This window comes from Hordeum vulgare, chromosome 2H (genome assembly GCF_904849725.1).
Source record: "Hordeum vulgare subsp. vulgare chromosome 2H, MorexV3_pseudomolecules_assembly, whole genome shotgun sequence".
NCBI lineage: Eukaryota > Viridiplantae > Streptophyta > Magnoliopsida > Poales > Poaceae > Hordeum > Hordeum vulgare.
Genome location: NC_058519.1, coordinates 428,184,792 through 428,204,198, shown reverse-complemented (window position 1 = coordinate 428,204,198; position 19,407 = coordinate 428,184,792). Strand labels below are relative to the sequence as shown.

At 44.5% G+C, this 19,407-nt stretch overlaps 1 protein-coding gene across 1 annotated transcript; it reads left to right on the top strand.

The window, feature by feature from the left end:
• Positions 1 to 4,515: 4,515 nt before the first annotated feature.
• On the top strand, positions 4,516 to 5,754 carry LOC123427882 (transcription factor PCF6-like; the record flags this gene model as incomplete). Its single annotated transcript, XM_045112021.1, has 1 exon — positions 4,516 to 5,754. A coding segment is annotated over one exon (681 nt), but the record flags the coding sequence as incomplete, so codon positions are not given.
• Positions 5,755 to 19,407: the final 13,653 nt, after the last annotated feature.

Genomic DNA, 19,407 nt, shown 5'->3' with positions numbered 1-19,407 from the left:
CAAAATTGTGCAGTAGATGCCATCAATACCTTGTGATTCACAAATATATTTTTTGGGGCTAGTCATATTAAGAATGGTACTTATAATTATTATTTGAATTACATCAAAATTTGCAAAGAAAATTAATTTCATTTTTGCAAATGTAATTGTTGTCATGAATCGCATGTAATGCGAGTGGTAAAGACACATGAGATGTCTTAAATTCCAAAGAATGTACGAAAAATAATATACTTTTACAACAGTATTACTGCGGTAATACATATACGGGTAAAAGTTAATTTACATACTTACGTAAATATATGAAGACATGAGGTCTTGAAAATATAATTTTACACATGGAAAAAGGGTGTGTAATTCTTTTGTATGTGATTTAGGATGAATAGAGGTTCTCCCACATATATTTTCTAAAGCCAAGATCTAAAATACAAATAATAACCAGAGGGTTATAAATGTTAAAATAGTATAAGCCTCGGGCTGTGTGATAATTTACAGGGACTTATACGTAGTAAAGGTAAAGTCTCAAGACTTAATCAAACAATAGCCAAGAGGATAAGAATCCCCAATTTCTGCTCATGTGCGGCTAGGGATTCACCCAGTCGTCGCTGCCGATTACATAACGACGGCACACCGCTTATGGCAAGCAAGACGCCGACGGCCGTCGCGACCTCGAGTGGAGGTATCGCCGGCCGGAGGGTGCCGCTTAGCCGGTACAAGAGGGGAACCGCCCTCATCATTGGTCGTTCCGTGGGAGCCGCCCATGGGGCGTGGAAGTGCATCCCTGTCGAGGCCGAAGGCCATGGTTGCTTGGACCGTCATCACCATTTGAACAAGCGCCCAGTTCCGTGTCCAAAGGAATTCAGATATATGAACGACGAATTGAAGAAATACCATGTGGGTAATTCCGTTTCTTGGTTTATTTTCAATCCATTGATCGCGGATATCAATTCCAATGTTCCTTCTTTCTTTTCGTTCGTCCTTTTCTCTGCCGATGTCTCGCTGATGGAAGGATGTTGTTGCACCTTTTATCGATTTGGGATGTGCGTTGCTTCATGAGGACGTCGTCCTTGGCCGAGCACCGCTGTTGAGGAGCTTCATCGCGCCATGTACTGGAAGGTTGATCCCATCTTCATGTCTCTGTCCAATTCGATGAAGAGATTAGTGAAGGCTATTTATGAAAACTCAATCATTAGAGTGCTGATCTTAATCAAAAGAAGACAATAAATGAGCGTTTGTTCGATTTTCCTTTATGACGCATGTATGCAGATGCATGGACGTCTTTGCTGTGGACGTCCTAACGGAGTGCATGAGCGATCAATTTTGAAGGTCTGTGTACACGCAATCACGCCAAAAGAAGCCGCTCTGAGTCCGAGATCCGTCGCGCGGCTTGGCGCCCCTTTGCGCGAGTAGCGGGCCACACCAAGCAGCCACGTCGTGCGTCAGCCAAGTTCATCGTCGCCTATGCATGTACGTCCGCGTCAAGGGGTGGAGCACTAAGACCGGTAAGAAGAAATGGATCAATTTGTATCCATCCATAATGACAACGATGCGCTCGGTCCTGTAGGCAAGCAATGCTGATGTTCTGCCGTCTTGGATGACCTTTTGGTCTCAACGGAGAGCGAAGTGTTGATAACGTGTTTGAAGTAAAAAAATAAAGAAACGAAAGAGACGAATGAAAGATGAATCATTAGTCTTTATTGATGATAGCAATGGGGTATTTATATCCGGGCGGAAGTACACATGTTGCTTGGGAGTCAAGTAACTTGAAGTTACTTAAGGGCCAAGTTATTACATATATAGTTTTCTTGAGAGTCAAGAAAGTGCATGGTTGCTTGAGGACTAAGTAACCTATCTAAGAATTAACTTAATCCTAATTAGCTTAATTAATAAGTAACTAATCTATTCTTAACAGTTGTCACGCTTCCAGCAAACAACCTATGGGCAAGTCAATATGTTTTCCCATGTATGTATCGGCCTTGCTGTTTCTAAAAATAGACATCGAGGGTCTCTTCTGCATGTTCCTCTACACTATGATGGGATGGTTATCAGACTTTCCTATATAATGAACAAATTGCAAGAGATAAAAAAGCATGATCCCTCGCATATGAACGACAATTTCAATCCTGTAAGCCCTTATCCATCTCAGACCTACCTTCTATCTACAGGAAAATATATGTTTCAAGGCAAATCTATCTACGGGTTAATCAAAGTATTCTTTGTAATTCAATGGGATAATCTACATAATTTCGTTATTCATGGAAAACTATTTATTCAGTTAAATGTGCCATTCACTACAGAAAGTCCAAACTGTCGCCAGGCAGGCTATATGGGTAAACCAATAAAATAGTTACGTAGTTGTAGTTGCTGGCCAACTACAACGAAATTATGTAGATTATCCCATTGAACTAAAAGAATACTTTGATTAACCCGACGAAATTATGTAGATTATCCCATTGATTATACACAAATAATATACGCAAACCATAATCACATAATGTACTCATTGTCCAATGTGTTTGTATGGCCCGGTTATAAATATATCATGTTTTCCATTCATTTCAATATGTTTGACATGAATTGAGCTTAAATATACAGTTGGCATTCGATTCATATTACATTGTAACCTATGGTCCAAGAGACATCAAAGATGATGACATTGGAAGAGCTCAAATGTCTTGAATACCTCATGGCAAATTTCATGTGAACAGTAATCCACAATATTAAGGCATCACATGAACCGGATAAATTGGCAATGAAAAACACATGATTGGAATGTCATATGTTATGTTACTAAAGATCTCAACACAATAGAATATTTAATCTGTTACCTTCGGATGGTTTACATGATACAACTGGAGGGGGATTAAGAAAGGAGGGAGGCAATATGTGTCAGAACTGCAATGATTTGTATCTAAATAACTTAACAAGTGTGTTTTGTGCTTCCCACGTTTAGCTTATAAGTAAATCAAATTTACACATGTTCTATTGAAATTCATGCATAATATCTTTTAGATTCGTTACTGATCGTATTGAGATAGCTAATATAAGTACTTAAGAATAAAAGTAAAATATGAAAGCAAAGTAGGTCGATAAGGATAAGTTCAAAGTACGATCTTTCAAATATGACAGTGGCCATATCTAGAATTTTTAATAATAGCTACCACAGCACGGGTTTACCACTAGTGTTTAAAAAATCTGAATTGTTTTTACAGCAAACTTTGACAAATGTTTTAATATCTTGTAAAATTTTAGTATGAAATCACTTTTTTTGAAGTCGTGGCAAAAAACAAAATTAGTGCCCCAAAAAGCTTTTGAAAGTAGCATTTTCATTGTTTCGATTTTGTTTTGTTTGCCACAACTTTCAAAAATGTGATTTCATGATGAAATTCTATGAGCACTTGGAACATTTGTCAAAGTTTGCCCAAAAATAAATTCAGATTTTTTTATCATTTCTACAATATTTTTTGAATTTATTATTCACCTAAGCTCATTTGAGCTCGGTGCAAAAACATCACGTTCTTTTAGGCGAGGCTTTACTCTAATATAACGATTTCTTCTATATATTACAAAGGAATCAAATTAAGAAAAATCTATTCAAATTGTCAACAACAAAAAAAAAAAATCTTTTCAACATATTGAACAACACATAGCCGCGAACCACATGCATGTGCAGGAAAATTCACATTTGTTGGTACAAGAGAAGATGGAACCCCTGAACCTATGCATCGATCGATCAGAGCTTGTGAATGTGACTGGAAGCATTCGATGTCACATAGTCTGACCAAACGATCGATGATTCAGAGGTTGGCAAGCACGTCTCGTCACTTCCACCAGCAGCCGACGGCTCTCTTACTTCGTCGGCAATTTGCAATTGGTGCCATCGGCCTCCTCGACGCCGCTTTCTGTTGCGGTGCCTCGCCGGCGCCCTCGTCTCTGGTTTGACATCCTTGGGGACGGAGACCGCCGCCACGTCCTCCATTGCCTCCTCGTTGGAGAGGCGGAGGGAGAATTTCACGGGCGCCGCATTTGCCGCGGCTCTCCGGTGCACGAGCGGCCGCCGCGGCCTATGTTCTTGGTGTCGATGAGCGTGGAATTGCCTCATCACCTCCGATCTTATGGCCTGCTCATCCATCTCCGTGGCCATCCTCTCTCCGAGACTATGTAGGTCGATATCAGCCACGGCAGTGGCGAACGATGGCTCCATGGGAGGCAAGGAGGCATCGCAAGGCTTTATATATGTGCGATGGTGGGCTCCTTTCCACAGACGGATTCGGAGAAGTCGGGGAATCCTTGTCGCTGTCGCTTGCCATCTGATTGGTCAGGATGTGTTCGTGGTTCACGGCATCGTGGATGGATACGGACGAGTTCGGATCTGGAGAGGAGTTCGCCTTGGTGGGTGACGAAGGTGCCAGCTCAGCAGAAGAATCTGGAGAGGAGTTCGGATCGGTTTCTTGATCACCGGCGCAGATTTCACCGCTTCCCGGCCCGGATCAGTCTGGTCGCCTTCATCGAAGCTGACATCCGCTGGCGCCATGGTGGTCTGCAGCAGCAGGGACTCTGCTGCAGGCGTCGGCGTCGCGGATCTGCCGCGTGAGGGCGTCGGGGGGCAAGGACCGGCACAGCAAGGTGTACACGTCCAAGGGCATCCGCGACCGGCGGGTGCGGCTCTCGGTGCCCACGGCCATCCAGTTCTACGACCTGCAGGACCGCCTCGGCTTCGACCACCCCAGCAAGGCCATCGAGTGGCTCATCAACGCCGCCTCCCCCGCCATCGACGAGCCCCCCTCCCTCGACCCGGCCGACCACCAGGCCGCGCCCCGCGCCGGCAAGCAGCACCAGCAGCAGGGCAGCAGGTCCCTGTGCAGCAGCACGTCGGAGACCAGCAAGGGGTCCGACCTCTCGCTCTCGCGCTCCGACTGCCGCGTCGGCGGCGGCTCCTCCCGGGACAAGGAGGTCACCGTCGCCAGCAACCCCTCCACGCAGGCCGGGTCCTTCACCGAGCTGCTCACCGGGGCGGGGACGGCCGGCGCGGCCATTGCCCCCGCGGCTCAGCACAGGCAGTCCTGGCAGCGAAATAATCTGGACAGGAGCTCGGATCGGCTTCTTGATCACCGGCGCAGATTTCACCGCTTCCCGGCGCAGATACCTGGTGGTATCCCTCGATGGCCGGATCAATCTGGTCGCCGTCACCGAAGATGACATCCGCCGGCTCCATGGTGGCCATGGCCGTCCAGGACGGCGACCTGATGATGCCATTTAAAATCCCTGCACACGCGAAACCGGCCGTCTTCGCCAGCGGCGCGTGGTCCAGTCTGTTCTCCGAATCACGGCCTGTCACGCAGAGCCTGTCCAGGCGACGGAATTCCGGCTTCTTCTTCAGGCCACCGCCACCGACGTCGGCGGCAGCAACCTTTCTGATGTCGGCGTGGACAACGTTCTCCGATTGCACCGCGGGAGCAACCTGCCGCAGCAGGAATCACGGCGCACCTTATTCCGACATTGCCTGTCCGTTGGACGCCGCTGGACGCCGCAGAATAACCATCCATACTAGATAATCGATAGCGTGCGGCGCCCTGTCTTTTCTAATACTGAATTTTAAGTATTGATGCAATGATGTATAGGCATCATATTTTAAAGTTTACTATGTATAATTATTTTACTGCAGTTGTAGTGTATATAAAGGATTTTGGTTTCTGTGCATTTGTATTATAAGATGTTCATTATAATAGACCAAAGGCCATTTGCAGGAGGCTGCTATTTTTTTCTCTCAAAATCTTGCATGGTAAGATCCTCTTTGTCTTTAGGCCTACTGAATCTGTACATGGGTGGCTAGTTTTTTTCATGCCCGTAAATTTAGACTTGAAATATCTACTACTTTTACAACTGGTGAGTAAGAGAATGCCTTTATACAAGGAAAAAGATGACAGGATCAAAACTGATTTGCAATCTGCAATAGAGACGCTGATATTAAGTTCAAAAAGTAGAAAATATTGACGTTAACAGAGAAGCTGATATGCAAACAAAAAAACAGATAAACGGTAAATCATTGCTGTGCAAAATGTTCATTTACACAGTAACTATAGACTGTTCTGATGCAGAGGCCGGAGATACTCCTCCTTTTCTAAAAAAAAAACTACAAACTCCTGCCTACTGGTTAGTGTTGAGAGGTTTTTCTCATTGAGCTAGTTCATTGGGTGTACACTGAACGCCGCCTCCTTGTGCGGCACGCCCACCAGCCTGACCACGCCTCACCCCTGCACATAGACTTCATGACAACTCGGTTCAAAGCATAAGACACATTAATGCTCACAATGATTGAATTACAAGTGTAGCGAGAAAACACATCATGAGCGCAGTCAAATGCAGATATCATGGCGTCGATATGGCAAGTGCAATCCACGGCTCTGTTGACTCCACTATTTGTCATCTCGATAAGCCCCAGGAGCATAATTCAATTGCGAGCATTTGATACAGTATCGCATCTTCTGAACAAATTAAGTGATTGATGTATGCTTGGGCAGATAACTTAACATACCTCTTGCACTGGCTTGGTGTGATCCTATGGGTTTACAAAGTCTGTGTAGCCAAAAAATTTAGCTACTTTATTTTTTTATTTTTTTCTTAAGTTGAGTGTATGTCTGTGACCAATTACCTAAATATATATATAATTTTTCTTTCTGAAGATATCAATAGACTGTACCTTGTAGTACCTATTTTGTAGGATTCAAGTCCACACTGATCACTTCCATAGCCTAATCATGTGAAAAGAACATACAACAATTAGTGATGATTATAGGGAATAATTCTCCTCAACCTGCGGTAGTATATTGTGTAATATAAAATATCATGCATATAGCATGGCTTACAACTCCAAGGCCAAAAAAAATAGCTACTTTATTTTTTTATTTTTTCCTTAAGTTGAGTGTATGTCCGTGATCAATTACCTAAATACATATATAAATTTTCTTTCTGAAGATATCAATAGATTGTACCTTGTAGTACCTAATTTGTAGGATTCAAGCCCACACTGATCACTTCCATAGCCTAATCATGTGAAAAGAACATACAACAATTAGCGATGATTATAGGGAATAATTCTCCTCAACCTGCGGTAGTATATTGTGTAATATAAAATATCATGCATATAGCATGGCTTACAACTCCAAGGTCGAAAATCACCACCGTCGAACCCTTTGTTGGTTTCAGAAAGCATTCTGAATTTGAATATGGTGTCTCAATGAGAAATAATGACGTCGGAACAATCACTGAAGGGTCCACACGTAGACAAACATTTGTTTACTGCTGATGGTGAAGCACGATGGCACACCGTCGATTAGCATGCCCCAATCGACATTGATCCGGAGGTCACAGAGGTTACAATGAGCACACTCCTTGCAATGGCCACTGAACACTGGCAGGACATGGTTACCTGGCACGAGCTCGGTCACACCCTCTCCGTCGCTCTCAACACTGTTATGAGGAAAAAGAAATTAGGGAAAGGACTTACGTTCAAAATATGTAAGTGTAACGACTAACACGGTATTAATTAAAGTGACACTACTATAGAGTGAATTGACAGTAGTGATGAAAATTAATCGCTCCCAATTATCCATAAAATATGTAGTTATGTGCATGTGTTTTCTTGGAGAACTACTAAAGAGCTAAAGAAAAATAAAATGAGGTCGGAACATAGAGTCCTGCATCAAAATATGAAAAAACTAATTACAGTAAAATAATTTTATTTTACAAAGCAAAGCATTTCTAAGAAGCTGGTGTGATGAAGTTGTTCCATGATTCTTCATATACTGTTTCTAGGCCATGGTTGTAAAATATGGATGCTTGCTTTTTATAGTTAGCTGCACATTACATCCATTGTTTTCACTGAATAAATAAACTTGCAACATCTCTTGGTATATATTAATAATTACAAAGTTTACTAATTAACATATGGCCACGCCACACAGCAACATGGATGGCAAAGAACCAATTTGTCAAACACCTGACCGACAATAATGGACAAAGATGTATATCTTTCTAAAGATCTAGCCATGTCAAAACTAAAGTACAGTTATGCAATGAAAGCATCAACAAACAGTAGAAATTGCATGAAAGAAAAATCACAAGGAAGGGTAAAAATGAGGATAAAGGGAAACCTTAGGTGAGAACCATACCGTTGGAGGGTTTGCTGCTAGAGTAAAAAGGGTGAGGCAATTGTATCCTGCCAGTGGAATCACGCGGTGTCCCTGATTGTGTAAAGAAATCATGTTCTTCTGTATTTAACATGGGCGACATGATTTCCCTTGCATGTCGCATTGTGTAATTAGGAAAGAAGGTATCCACAGGATCGTTCCGCTTTGCTCCTTTACGATAGAAAAATCAGAAGATGTTGACGCTTCCCATCCCTCTATGATAGTATGGCTACATTTTTGGAACACTCTAATACACTGTTCTAAATAACATTTTCTATATACGACCATGGCTTGAATAACACAGTAACATATAATTTAAGCAATAGTGTGGAATAAGAATTTGGATGGTAATACACAAAAGGAGGCGATGTGGAATAATAAATTACGTGTCAAGCCATTGGATATAATGAGCAGCCGAACTAAGAAAATGCCAGTACCAAGGTCCAAGATCTGACCAAATCAATCCACCACAACCAGCCTGAACATCACCTGTATGTATTTTTTAATGAAAGGACAACAGGACAATGTAATTGCTTGGTGGGAGGATGATAATACATTAACTGAAAGAAATACAGAGAAACATACCCGAGCATCACGCGGAAGGATGTTCTGATGTCGGAGCCGAAAGGGTGTGAGTGAAGAGTGGTATGAGAAGCAGCATATATACACACACCTCTAGCCAAAAGCAGCTGAAAGGACGGAACATCACCACCCATGAATGGACGATGAGAAACTGAAGAATGATTGCGCCTTGAAACCTCGCTTGAGCAGTTTCGATTAGACGAAGCGTCAGCCTGAATCGTCTGCATCTGCTGCATCCCCTATTCCCCTCCTTTTCCTTGTACAACAATCGCCCGTGTCGGCTGGATCGAGCGATCCCCGCATCGCCGTAGCGGTCGGATGGAGGAGCCATTCCCTCGCGTGATCCCTGCATCTCCCGCGGGCCGCGGCGGCTGGATTGAGCCATTCCCTCGGTCGTCCCCCGCCTCTCTGTCTCTATCACCCGGTTCAGTTCGATCCCCTTGGTCTTTCTCTGCCAACGAGCGAATGGATAGATCGAGGCTTTCTCGTGTAATAGCCTAATGGGCCGGCACAAAAGGCCTAGTAAACCATAATAGTCAGATTTTTCTCCTGGAGCAGCTGCCCCTTAGGATAGTTGGGCCATGAAATTTAAGACTGTTGGGCCACGAATTTGAATGTGTGATGGAGCTCGTAATAAGAATCAGATCCGATGGCCAGAAACACCTCTATTACTAAAACGGACGGTCAAAAATGCACAGGACGTGAGAAGGCTGGGATTAGGCTCAGTTTTACTCATCGGACGGCCACGTTGAATTCTTCAAGACGGCCTGAATCCGCCGGCTCCTGGAGGTGCTTCCACGAGAACTTGTGCCTCAGCAGCAGGGGCTCGTGGTGATGCACGACCTTGAGACCAAGCCCGATGGTTTCCGTTTCCGACGACGACGACAAAATGACCTAGCCGATGATGCAACTCTCCCATGATGCAATTGCAAGCTGGGTCTTTTTTGCACGAGGTAGGTAATCCATATCCATATTTTATGAGTTGTGTCTCCGACGGATCAGTTCGAGTAGTGCATGGCCTCGATCGAAACTTGTGTTTCGGACTCCGTCGGGCATGACGGGATTCAGATTTGCTGTCTATCTCTAGATTTCCCGTGTGGTTCCATTGTTCGCCGGAATCCTCCTCCTATACGCAGCGTGGATCGTTATTTTTTTCCTTTGTTTGGGAACCGTGGGTCATTGGGTCTTTTTTTTTCCGATATTCATCATAATTGTGGCATATTAAACATTCGCTCATACATCGTATATGGCATACTAAAGAGGCAGCCCACACAATCATGTATTGGCGAACATTCGAACTATCAATACATATGGGTGCAACTACTTCGTACTACATGCCTAACAACTACTACCCATTCCCATCTCACGCATGTGCTACAAAGCAAAATCTGCCCAAACGTACTAGTGAAGCAACTTTGGTTACGTGGAGGATGGCAACTTTAGTTACCGCATGATGATAACTTTAGTTATTCGAGATGGCAACTGTAGTTGTAAAGCATGGCAACTTTTTTGTTTTGGTTAACTATAGTTGCCATGTCTAATTAATGATAGTTGTCGTGTGTAATCAAATCATAGTGGTCATGTATGGTTAACTACTTGCCACATATGATTAAATAATAATTGTCATGTGTGATTAATTAGTTGCCACGTGTGGTCCAACCATAATTGCCATATACCGTATTTGCCTTACCTAGTTGCCACATACGTGCAATTGTAGTTGTCATCTAGCACCATACGAACGTCGTGTCAACAAAGAACAGTTCACCCACACAGGTGCGGACTGGGTGGTAACTGTGTGGGCGGGAACTAGTTCGCCCATACGGCGCAGCTAGTAGCCGCGCGTTGTGGATCGTGTGGGCAAGCGCTCTAACGTCCAGACAACACGTTATGCCTACGTGGCACTTAAATTCCAACAGATTCCTTCAAGATCCATGCAAAACATAACAGACGGAGATCAATGCGTGTGGACGAAATGCATATATGTCTCACATATGGGCGTTATCATTTGGGTATTTTTACAAAATCACTGTCTAATTTATTCCATAATGTTTTGAAAATACAAGTATAATAGACATGATGACTAAGGCCCCCGCATCGTCCCCGCTAGGGCGACTCGGGCGACGCCCAAACCCTAGCCGTCGGGGGCACGCACTCCCTCTTCCCCTTCCTCCACCGCCGCCGCCGGAGGAAGCCGTCGGGGCTACGCCCGGGGGCCAACGGTGGCGGCGGGGGACTCCTTCTCTCCTGCGTCTCAGGAGTGGCGCGGGGCCCCTACACGTGTGAAGGCATGATCATTCTAGCGGAGCGGCGGCGATGGCTACAGCGAAGACGGAGGTGGTCGGCTTTGCCTTGGGCTTTGGCGGTTGTAGGCTCGTCGGGCAGTCCGGTCACGCGCAACGGCGTGCGGCGGTTGGCCTGGTTCGGGCGGCGGCGCTATGCGGTCGGCAACGGCGGCTTGGTGCAGTCGGCAGCGGCGGCGCGATGCAGTCGCCAGCGGTGATGCACCATCCGGTTTCGGGTCGGCGACGGCATGGAGGGCTTGGTGGATGGCTCGGTGGCACCTTCGGTCATATCTGTTCCGGCCGGTTCACCCCAGCGGTGACGATCATCTCCTCCGTCGGAGGTGGTCGGCCTGAGGCTGGATGGTCGGATCTCGAGATCGATCATCTAGTCTCGGCTGCGAGTCGGGGATACATAGTTGTTGGTGAAAACCGAGCCGCCCGACGGTTTCTGTTCCCGACGACGATGATTGCGACCTGCAGAGGAGATCGGGTCCCACAAAATAACCTAGCCGATGATGCAACCTTTCCATGATGCAATTGCAAGCAGGGGATTTTATGCAGGGGTAAATAATCCATACCCATATTTATGAGTTGTGCCTCCGACGGATGAGTCTGAGCAATGCATGGCCCTCGTCAAAACTTGTGTTCCGGACGAAGTCGGGCAGGACGAGATTCAATTAGTTGTCTATCTCTGGAGTTTCTCCGTGGTATCATTGTTCACCGGAATCCTCCTCCTATATCCCCCGTGGGTTGTTATTTTTTCCCTACATTTGGAAGCATGGGTCCTCTTTTTTTTTTTTTTTTATCGGTCACAGTTGTGGCATTTTAAACATGGCTCGTGCTACAAATCAGCCGGCTGATCTGCGCGGGGATTAGTCGGCTGCCTAGCCATCCCATCGATCTGCTACAAATTCGCTTTGTTAGCCGTCCCATCGATCTGCTAACGTTGATTCTTCTAATCAATCCGTCTGTTTTTTTTGCATGGATGCCGAGGCCATAACACAGTGTTTCGCATGTTACGTTACGTGCACTAACTCCAAAAGGCTAGGTAGGAGTAGTATTGTTGCAGCAACACCGCATTTACCAGGTACGCTCTTCCAATTCAGTCAATATCAAGCCATTCATGCTGAGCATACACTGTAAAGAAAGCTAGCTACAATGCACCATCTTTTTTCCTATTTCATGCATCAACAAGTATTTAGGTTACGTGCATATATTCATCCATTTACCGGTCGATGCTGCAACGGTGCCGTGCACTGACTGTCATCAAGCGTGTTATGTGTCAGCATCGCCGTACTATTAGCTGGTGCTTCGATAAAGACGTCATGTTGCGAGTCGATATTATGATGACGTTACCGTACTGCGAGTAACCATGATTGCGAGTCGGTGATGTGAGGGCTCCGCCGAATTACGAGCCCATGTTGCAAAGACCCACGACCCGAGCCGATGATGCGACTCTCCCATGATGCAATTGCGAGCGGAGGCTTTTGTGCAGGTGTAAGTAGTCCATATACATATTTTATGAGCTGTGACGGATTAGCCCGAGTAGTGCATGGCCTCGATCAAAACTTGTGTTCCGAACGGAGTCAGGCAGGACGGGATTCAGATTTGTTGTCTATCTCTCGATTTTCTCCGTGGTATTGTTCACCGGAATCCTCCTCCTATATCCCTGCGTGGATCATTTTTTTCCTTTCTTTGGAAGCGTGGGTCGTTGTTTTTTTTATATTCACCACAACTATTCTTTTTTTAACATAGTACACACACAAACACTCATATACGCGCGCATACACTCACCTCTATGAACGCACACACGCACAACCTACCCCTATGAGCTCCTCCGACAGACTAAGCCGACATATCATCTTGAGATTTACGAAGTCATCATAGGCGTCTCGTCGTCGACGGAAACGTCTCCTTCCACTGAAAGCGTATCGTCGGAAATCCTGAAATAAAGCCAGGAATAATGCAAGCACCAGGATTTGAACCCTGGTGGGCTGGAGATAACACTGTCCCTCTAACCATCCAACCACAAGTTGGTTTACGACATTCACCACAATTGTGACATTATGCATCGTGTGTGGCATACTCACGAGGCAGTCCACACAATCATATGTTGGCGAACATTTGAACCGTACATACATATAAGCGCAGCTACTTCGTACCACACGTCTAACAACTATTATTCATCTCATCCCACGCATGTGGTACAAAGCAAAATCTGAACAGGTGCAGCAACTTTGGTTACCCGAAGGATGGTAACTTTAGTTACCGGGTGATGACAACTTTAGTTATCCGAGATGGCAACTATAGTTGTAAAGCATAGCAAATTTTTTTTGTTTTGGTTAACTATAGTTGTCATGTCTAATTAACGATAGTTGCCGCGTATAATTAAATCATAGTGGTCATGTATGGTCAACTACTTGTCACATGTGATCAAACAATAATTGTCATGTGTGGTTAACTCGTTGTCATGTGTGGTCCAACCATAATTATCATATATGATTAACCGTAGTAGCCACGTGTGATTACCTAGTTGCCACATACGTGCAACTGTAGTTGTCATCTAGCATCAGATGAGCGTCGTGTGTGCGAAGAACTGTTTATCCACACACGTACGGACTAGGTGGTGACTGTGTGGGCAGAAACTAGTTCACACACACGATGCAACTAGCAGCCATGCGCTGCGGGTCGTGTGGGTGAGCGCTCTAACGCCCACACAACACGCTATGCCTACGGGGCATTGAAATCCCAACAAATTTCTTCAAGATTCGTGCAACACATAACAGATGGAGATCAATGCGTGTGGGCGAAATATAGATATGCCACACATGTGATCGCTATTATTTAGGTATTTCTACAGAATCAAGGTTATAGGTGTGAGTGATGGCTTCAAATGACTTAATGTATGTTTCTATTAGATCATTATGGATTAATTAATAAAGATAAATATATGCATCGATTGAGGCAGAGATCAAAAATTGAACCTCCTTTTAAAAATAAAGTAATAGACATGAGCTAGATATGATGGCTCGCCGCTAAAGACTATACTGTTTTCGCAAGATTGTAAGCTTCACTGTTTCTACTTCTACTTCTACAAATATTATTTCTGGTTGTATGTCATGATGTTTTTTCAGAAAAGTCCATGTCGTTTCCGTTAATTAACCCGCAGTCCATTTATAAGTGAAACCAAACCCTTTTTTTGCATTTTACACAAGACCTCCTTACTTTTGCGCTGAATAATCCGCGGTTCATATTTTAGTCAAAGTGAATAGGTTTTTCAAAATTTTACGTAATCCCCCTCACATATGTGTTAATAACCCAGGAGTCTATTTAGAATAAATATGTATTTTCAAACAATAATATCTTTTAAACCATAAATTCAATTTAAACATATTATATATGAAATTTGATTAGAAAAATGTATAGAGTTTGAATATGTTGTTATTTTACATGTAAAATATTTTCTAAATACTATATAGGATACCATGTTAATCAATATTTGTCTTTATTTCGTACCGACGATGTGTATTGTAACATGTAAACTTAAGCGTCAATATTTGAAAAATGTTATAATCTTTGGGCATGATGTACTTGCACTAGGTTCTTTCTTTGTACATATTTTATAATCTAAGACATTACGTACGTGACTTTTTTGACAGAATCCACGCGCGTTTTTACCAACGAATTACAATTTTTTATAGTAAATACACAAACAATGTTTATAGGTTATACATGCACTTATACAATTGATGAACATCAAAAGTACATGGAGGACCCCGTAGCAGCACTACATGCATGTCCAGCCAAAGACTCATGTACATCTATTCGCAACAAAAAAAAACTCATGTACATACATGGACCCCGTAGAACTTCTGCTTTTGGCAAACTACTTTGAAGGTCCGTAAAGGTGTAAATCAGCGATGGAACCGCATCAAGCTCGGATGAAGAGATGCTCTGACCTCTTTCTTTTCGGTGGCCGCTTTGATGGTGTCGAAGGAGAGAGTCAGACAATGACATTTTTCGTAAGATAATTCTATCCTTTCAGTCTTGTAAAATCGGTGTTTATGTGTTTTGTAACTTGATCTTATTTCATAAATGAGACACGTATTACCATACAAAAATATAAAATAAAATTCCATCGATCAACTCGAGAGAAACTCTAACGGTGACTCGTGTAGATTGCAAACGGAAAAAAATAAAAAAAGAAACTTTGATCTAACACGTTATTTTTTGGGACAACTTCCACCTACCACGTGACCATATCTGCCATCTTCAACATTAACCTGCAAAATTTTCTTTCGCGTCTCTCCGCTCACAGGGGTTCAGTAATGGGCAATTTGAAATTCAAATAAACTCTCATCCATAGTGCGCCCGAGCGTCAGCTCACACACCAAATCATAAAAAAAACATGGAAGTATGCGTAGTTTTTACATATCCGATCACAAAAGAATATCAGTCCGAAAGTTCGTGCACAAAATTATAGATTTTCTGCTTGTCAGACCGGCAACCAGAGTCTACATGCTTAGGATACCCTCGCCGCCTCGTAGGCAGCCGTCGTCTCCGCCTCCTTGTCCGCCGCCTCCTCCTTCTTGCCAACTGCCTCCAACTCATGTTTCTTCCACTACAACATCTGGTAGCAAACGACTTGCACGATCATTTTTGTGTCGGTATTCAAACACTCCAAATTCGAGGACAACATCTTGGCGCCCTTCATATTCTCCGACTACCCCCCTCTCCCCCCCTCCCCCCCCCGCTTTAGGCATAGCAGCAAGTAGCGGTCGGGCACCCATGTGCCCCTCACCCGTCGTCCGCACCTATACGAGGTACGACAAAGAACACTCCCAGAAGAGCAGTGTCGTCATGTTTACATCGACGATATAAGAGCAACTCCAACTGGCCGACCCAAGCGGACGACCATTTTGTCCGCTTTTTGTCCGTTTGGATCGGCCCAGTGGACACCAACGTCCGCTTCGGCGTTTGGGTCGGCGCATGCACCCGACACTGGCCCGACCCATTTTTGCCGGTGTGTGAAAAAAGCATTTCTAAAAATAATAAACAAGCATTAATTAAACATTAAAAGCCGACCACGAAGACCGGCGAGAGTCCACACATCCCCATTACATTAATTAAACATAAAAAACTAAACTAGGAGGCAGCCCTAGGCGTCAGCGTCGTCGTTGGGGGCCATGAGGTCAACTAGCGTAGACGCAAGGCCGGCCCAGGGGAACGTCGTGTTCCAGAGCGCAGCTGCTTGTGCCTCCATCGTCTGTCCCGCCAGCGCGGGTTGTACTGGTGGTGGTGGCAGCGCAGCACGAGCGCTCTCCTCCTCCTCCATCTCCTGTCGGTCCTCCTTCGCCTCCTTCTCCAGCTCCAACTGCCGACGGCCTTCGACGCACTCCGTCCGCAGGTGCTGCGACTTCTAGTGCAGGAGGTAGCCTTCCTCCTGCTCTGATGTTGCGCCCATCCAGATGGACGGCACATTGACCCACTCGCGGAGGCAGCCGGTCCATTGGTAGGCGTCCTGCTGCGGCTCCATGGGCTCGGTCTTCGACGGAGGTGGCACGACGCAGTTCTAACGCCCAAGATGCGGTCCTATCCTTATTTTGGCGCGAGGGCCTCGACAAAGATAGAAATGCATCTCGTCGTTCGCAAGAATAGATATCGTTACAACTACATGTACTGAAAAGATGAGTATAAGGAGTTGGCTTACACTCGCCACAAGGTACATCATAGTCACATCAATACAACAATATATAGTCATCATGATGAAGAGCAGGGTCCGACTACGAACGAAAATAAACGATAAAAGAATGACGTCCATCCTTGCTATCCAGGCTGCCGGCGTGGAACCCGTCCTAAATCGATGATGATGAAGAAGAAGAAGCAACTCCAAATAGCACAATTAGCACGCTCACGTCAAAGTAACTCTTTACATGTACCTGCAACTGGAGTTGTAGTAATCTGTGAGCCAAAAGGGACTCAACAATCTCATTTCCAAAAGTATCAAGACTAGCAAAGCTTAATAGGTGAGACAGGGTTAAGTGGTGAGGCTGCAGCACGCGACTAAACATTTATTTGAGGTGGCTAACTTACAAGTACAAGAATAAGAGGGAGATGATCTATGCATAGTGGACGTGAACTACTAATGATCAACTGAATGATCTTGAACACCTAATTACGTCACACATAACTCCACTGTGTCCTTGATCGGTGAAGGAGCTCACGACAGAGACAGTCACGGTTACGCACTCAGTTGATAAGTTTTAATTAAGCTTACTTCAAGTTATCCAGAACCGGATATTAACCAAAGTTTACATGTTGCCACATAACTGTGGGCACGACTTTCCGAAAGATTTAACCCTACAGGGGTGCTCCAACTAGTCCATCACAAACTACCACACGCTGTGCCGAATGACCTCGATCAGGGAAGCCCGTAGATCTCCCGGGGTTCCTATTGAAAAACCTCAACCTCAAGATAAACCAAAGCATCCTCGGAATCCCTCTCACAAGATGCTCGATAAAGGTAAAAAAAGTCGAGCAAGGCCGCCTGGCATGTCGATGATCCCGATAGGAGCCGCGTATTTCGTTCTCAGGACACGACGGATGAGCAATACGTACGGTGGCCGGATAGAAATCACCCGAGTTGCCACGGGTGGCCCTGCAAGTGGCTCAGTTTGGGACCAACACCAGCAACATTGCCCCGTGTATTATGTTGAATTACTCCTCGGGTTCATGACGCCCTATGTTTTCAGTATTAACAGAATTATTATGTTGGGAAAATATAGTACCAATGTTGGGCCTTGCTAGACGAGCTTTACCCCTAAACGAGAATCTAGGGGGTCCCCATAACAACCCCAAGCATGTTAGGAGTGCTCATTTATGGAACATAACACAAGTAGCCGAAACTAAGGCGTCAAAGGTGGAACAAAACACCGGGATAGGAAGGCCGAGCCTTCCACATTTTACCAAGTATATAGGTGCATTAAATAAATTAGCAATTATAGGGTGATATAACAAGGAACCCATGTTATCACATGGAAGCAACTGCACCTGCAACTAGCAACGCTAACACATGGTTAAGCAAGCAGTAACATAGCCAATCAGTGGTTTGCTAGGTTGTAGACACATAGAAGGTTTTCATGGCAATGTTGGGAGGCTAACATTTAATAGGTAGTAGGCAGCGAGACATAATGATAGAAACGAAACAACTAGCATGGCAATGATAGTAATGGTATCTAGGGAAATGATCATCTTGCCTGAGATCTCGCTTGAAAGAAGAACAACTCCGTGAAGGACACGAACCGACATAGTCGAACATGTCCTCACATTCTAACATGCTTGCGGAACTCTATCGAGACGAAGCAAACCAGAAACAAGAATCAACACACGATATTCACCACGGCACATGCACAACATGATGCTCACCCTAATATGATGCATGATCAGTTTTCAAAATGCAAGGCAGGGCATGGCAATTCACAACAGTCAAACGCTACACATTAAGTGAAGCTCAATATGCAACTGGTTTCATATTGGTGGAACTCCACATTTAATTATTTAGTTCACTCCTGTTTATTAACATGGCAATATTCAAATGTTGTTAACATGGCAAGGGGTGGAGCACAAATTAAACTACCTATCTAGACATTTTAAATGAGGCCGGAAATGACATATAGCATTTCCTAATCGTCCCCACACGTTAACTTTGAAATCTGTCCAGGTCTGTCCTAAGCACATTTTATGTTTGTTAAACGACAAAACGAAGTTGTTCGCGTGATTCTACTCGTTGTTCTGGTCCATTTAGATATATGGTTCATCTCCAACAGAGCTACAATTCATTTACTATGACCTAAACCGTTTCTAACACGTTGACACGCAAACCGATGCAAGCAGCACACTGCTACCTCTTGAGCTTGCGTTGGTTTTTCCCTTGAAGAGGAGAGGGTGATGCGGCATAGTTGCAGTATGTATTTCCCTCAGTTTGAGAACCAAGGTATCAATCCAGTAGGAGTATCAAGATGAGGCACCAATGTACCTGCGCAAAAACAAACAAACTTGCACCCAATGCTATAAAGGGGTTGCCAATCCCTTCACGATTATTTGCAAGGTGAGATCTGAAGGTGGAAAGTGCAACAAAGTAAAAGTGTAGATCTGAAAATATGATGTGAAGTAGACCCGGGGACCATAGTGTTCACTAGAGGCTTCTCTCATGATAGCAAGTATTACGGTGGGTGAACGAATTACTGTCGAGCAATTGATAGAATCACGCAAAGTCATGATGATATCTAAGGCAATGATCATACATATAGGCATCACGTCCCAGACAAGTAGACCGATACTGTCTGCATCTACTACTA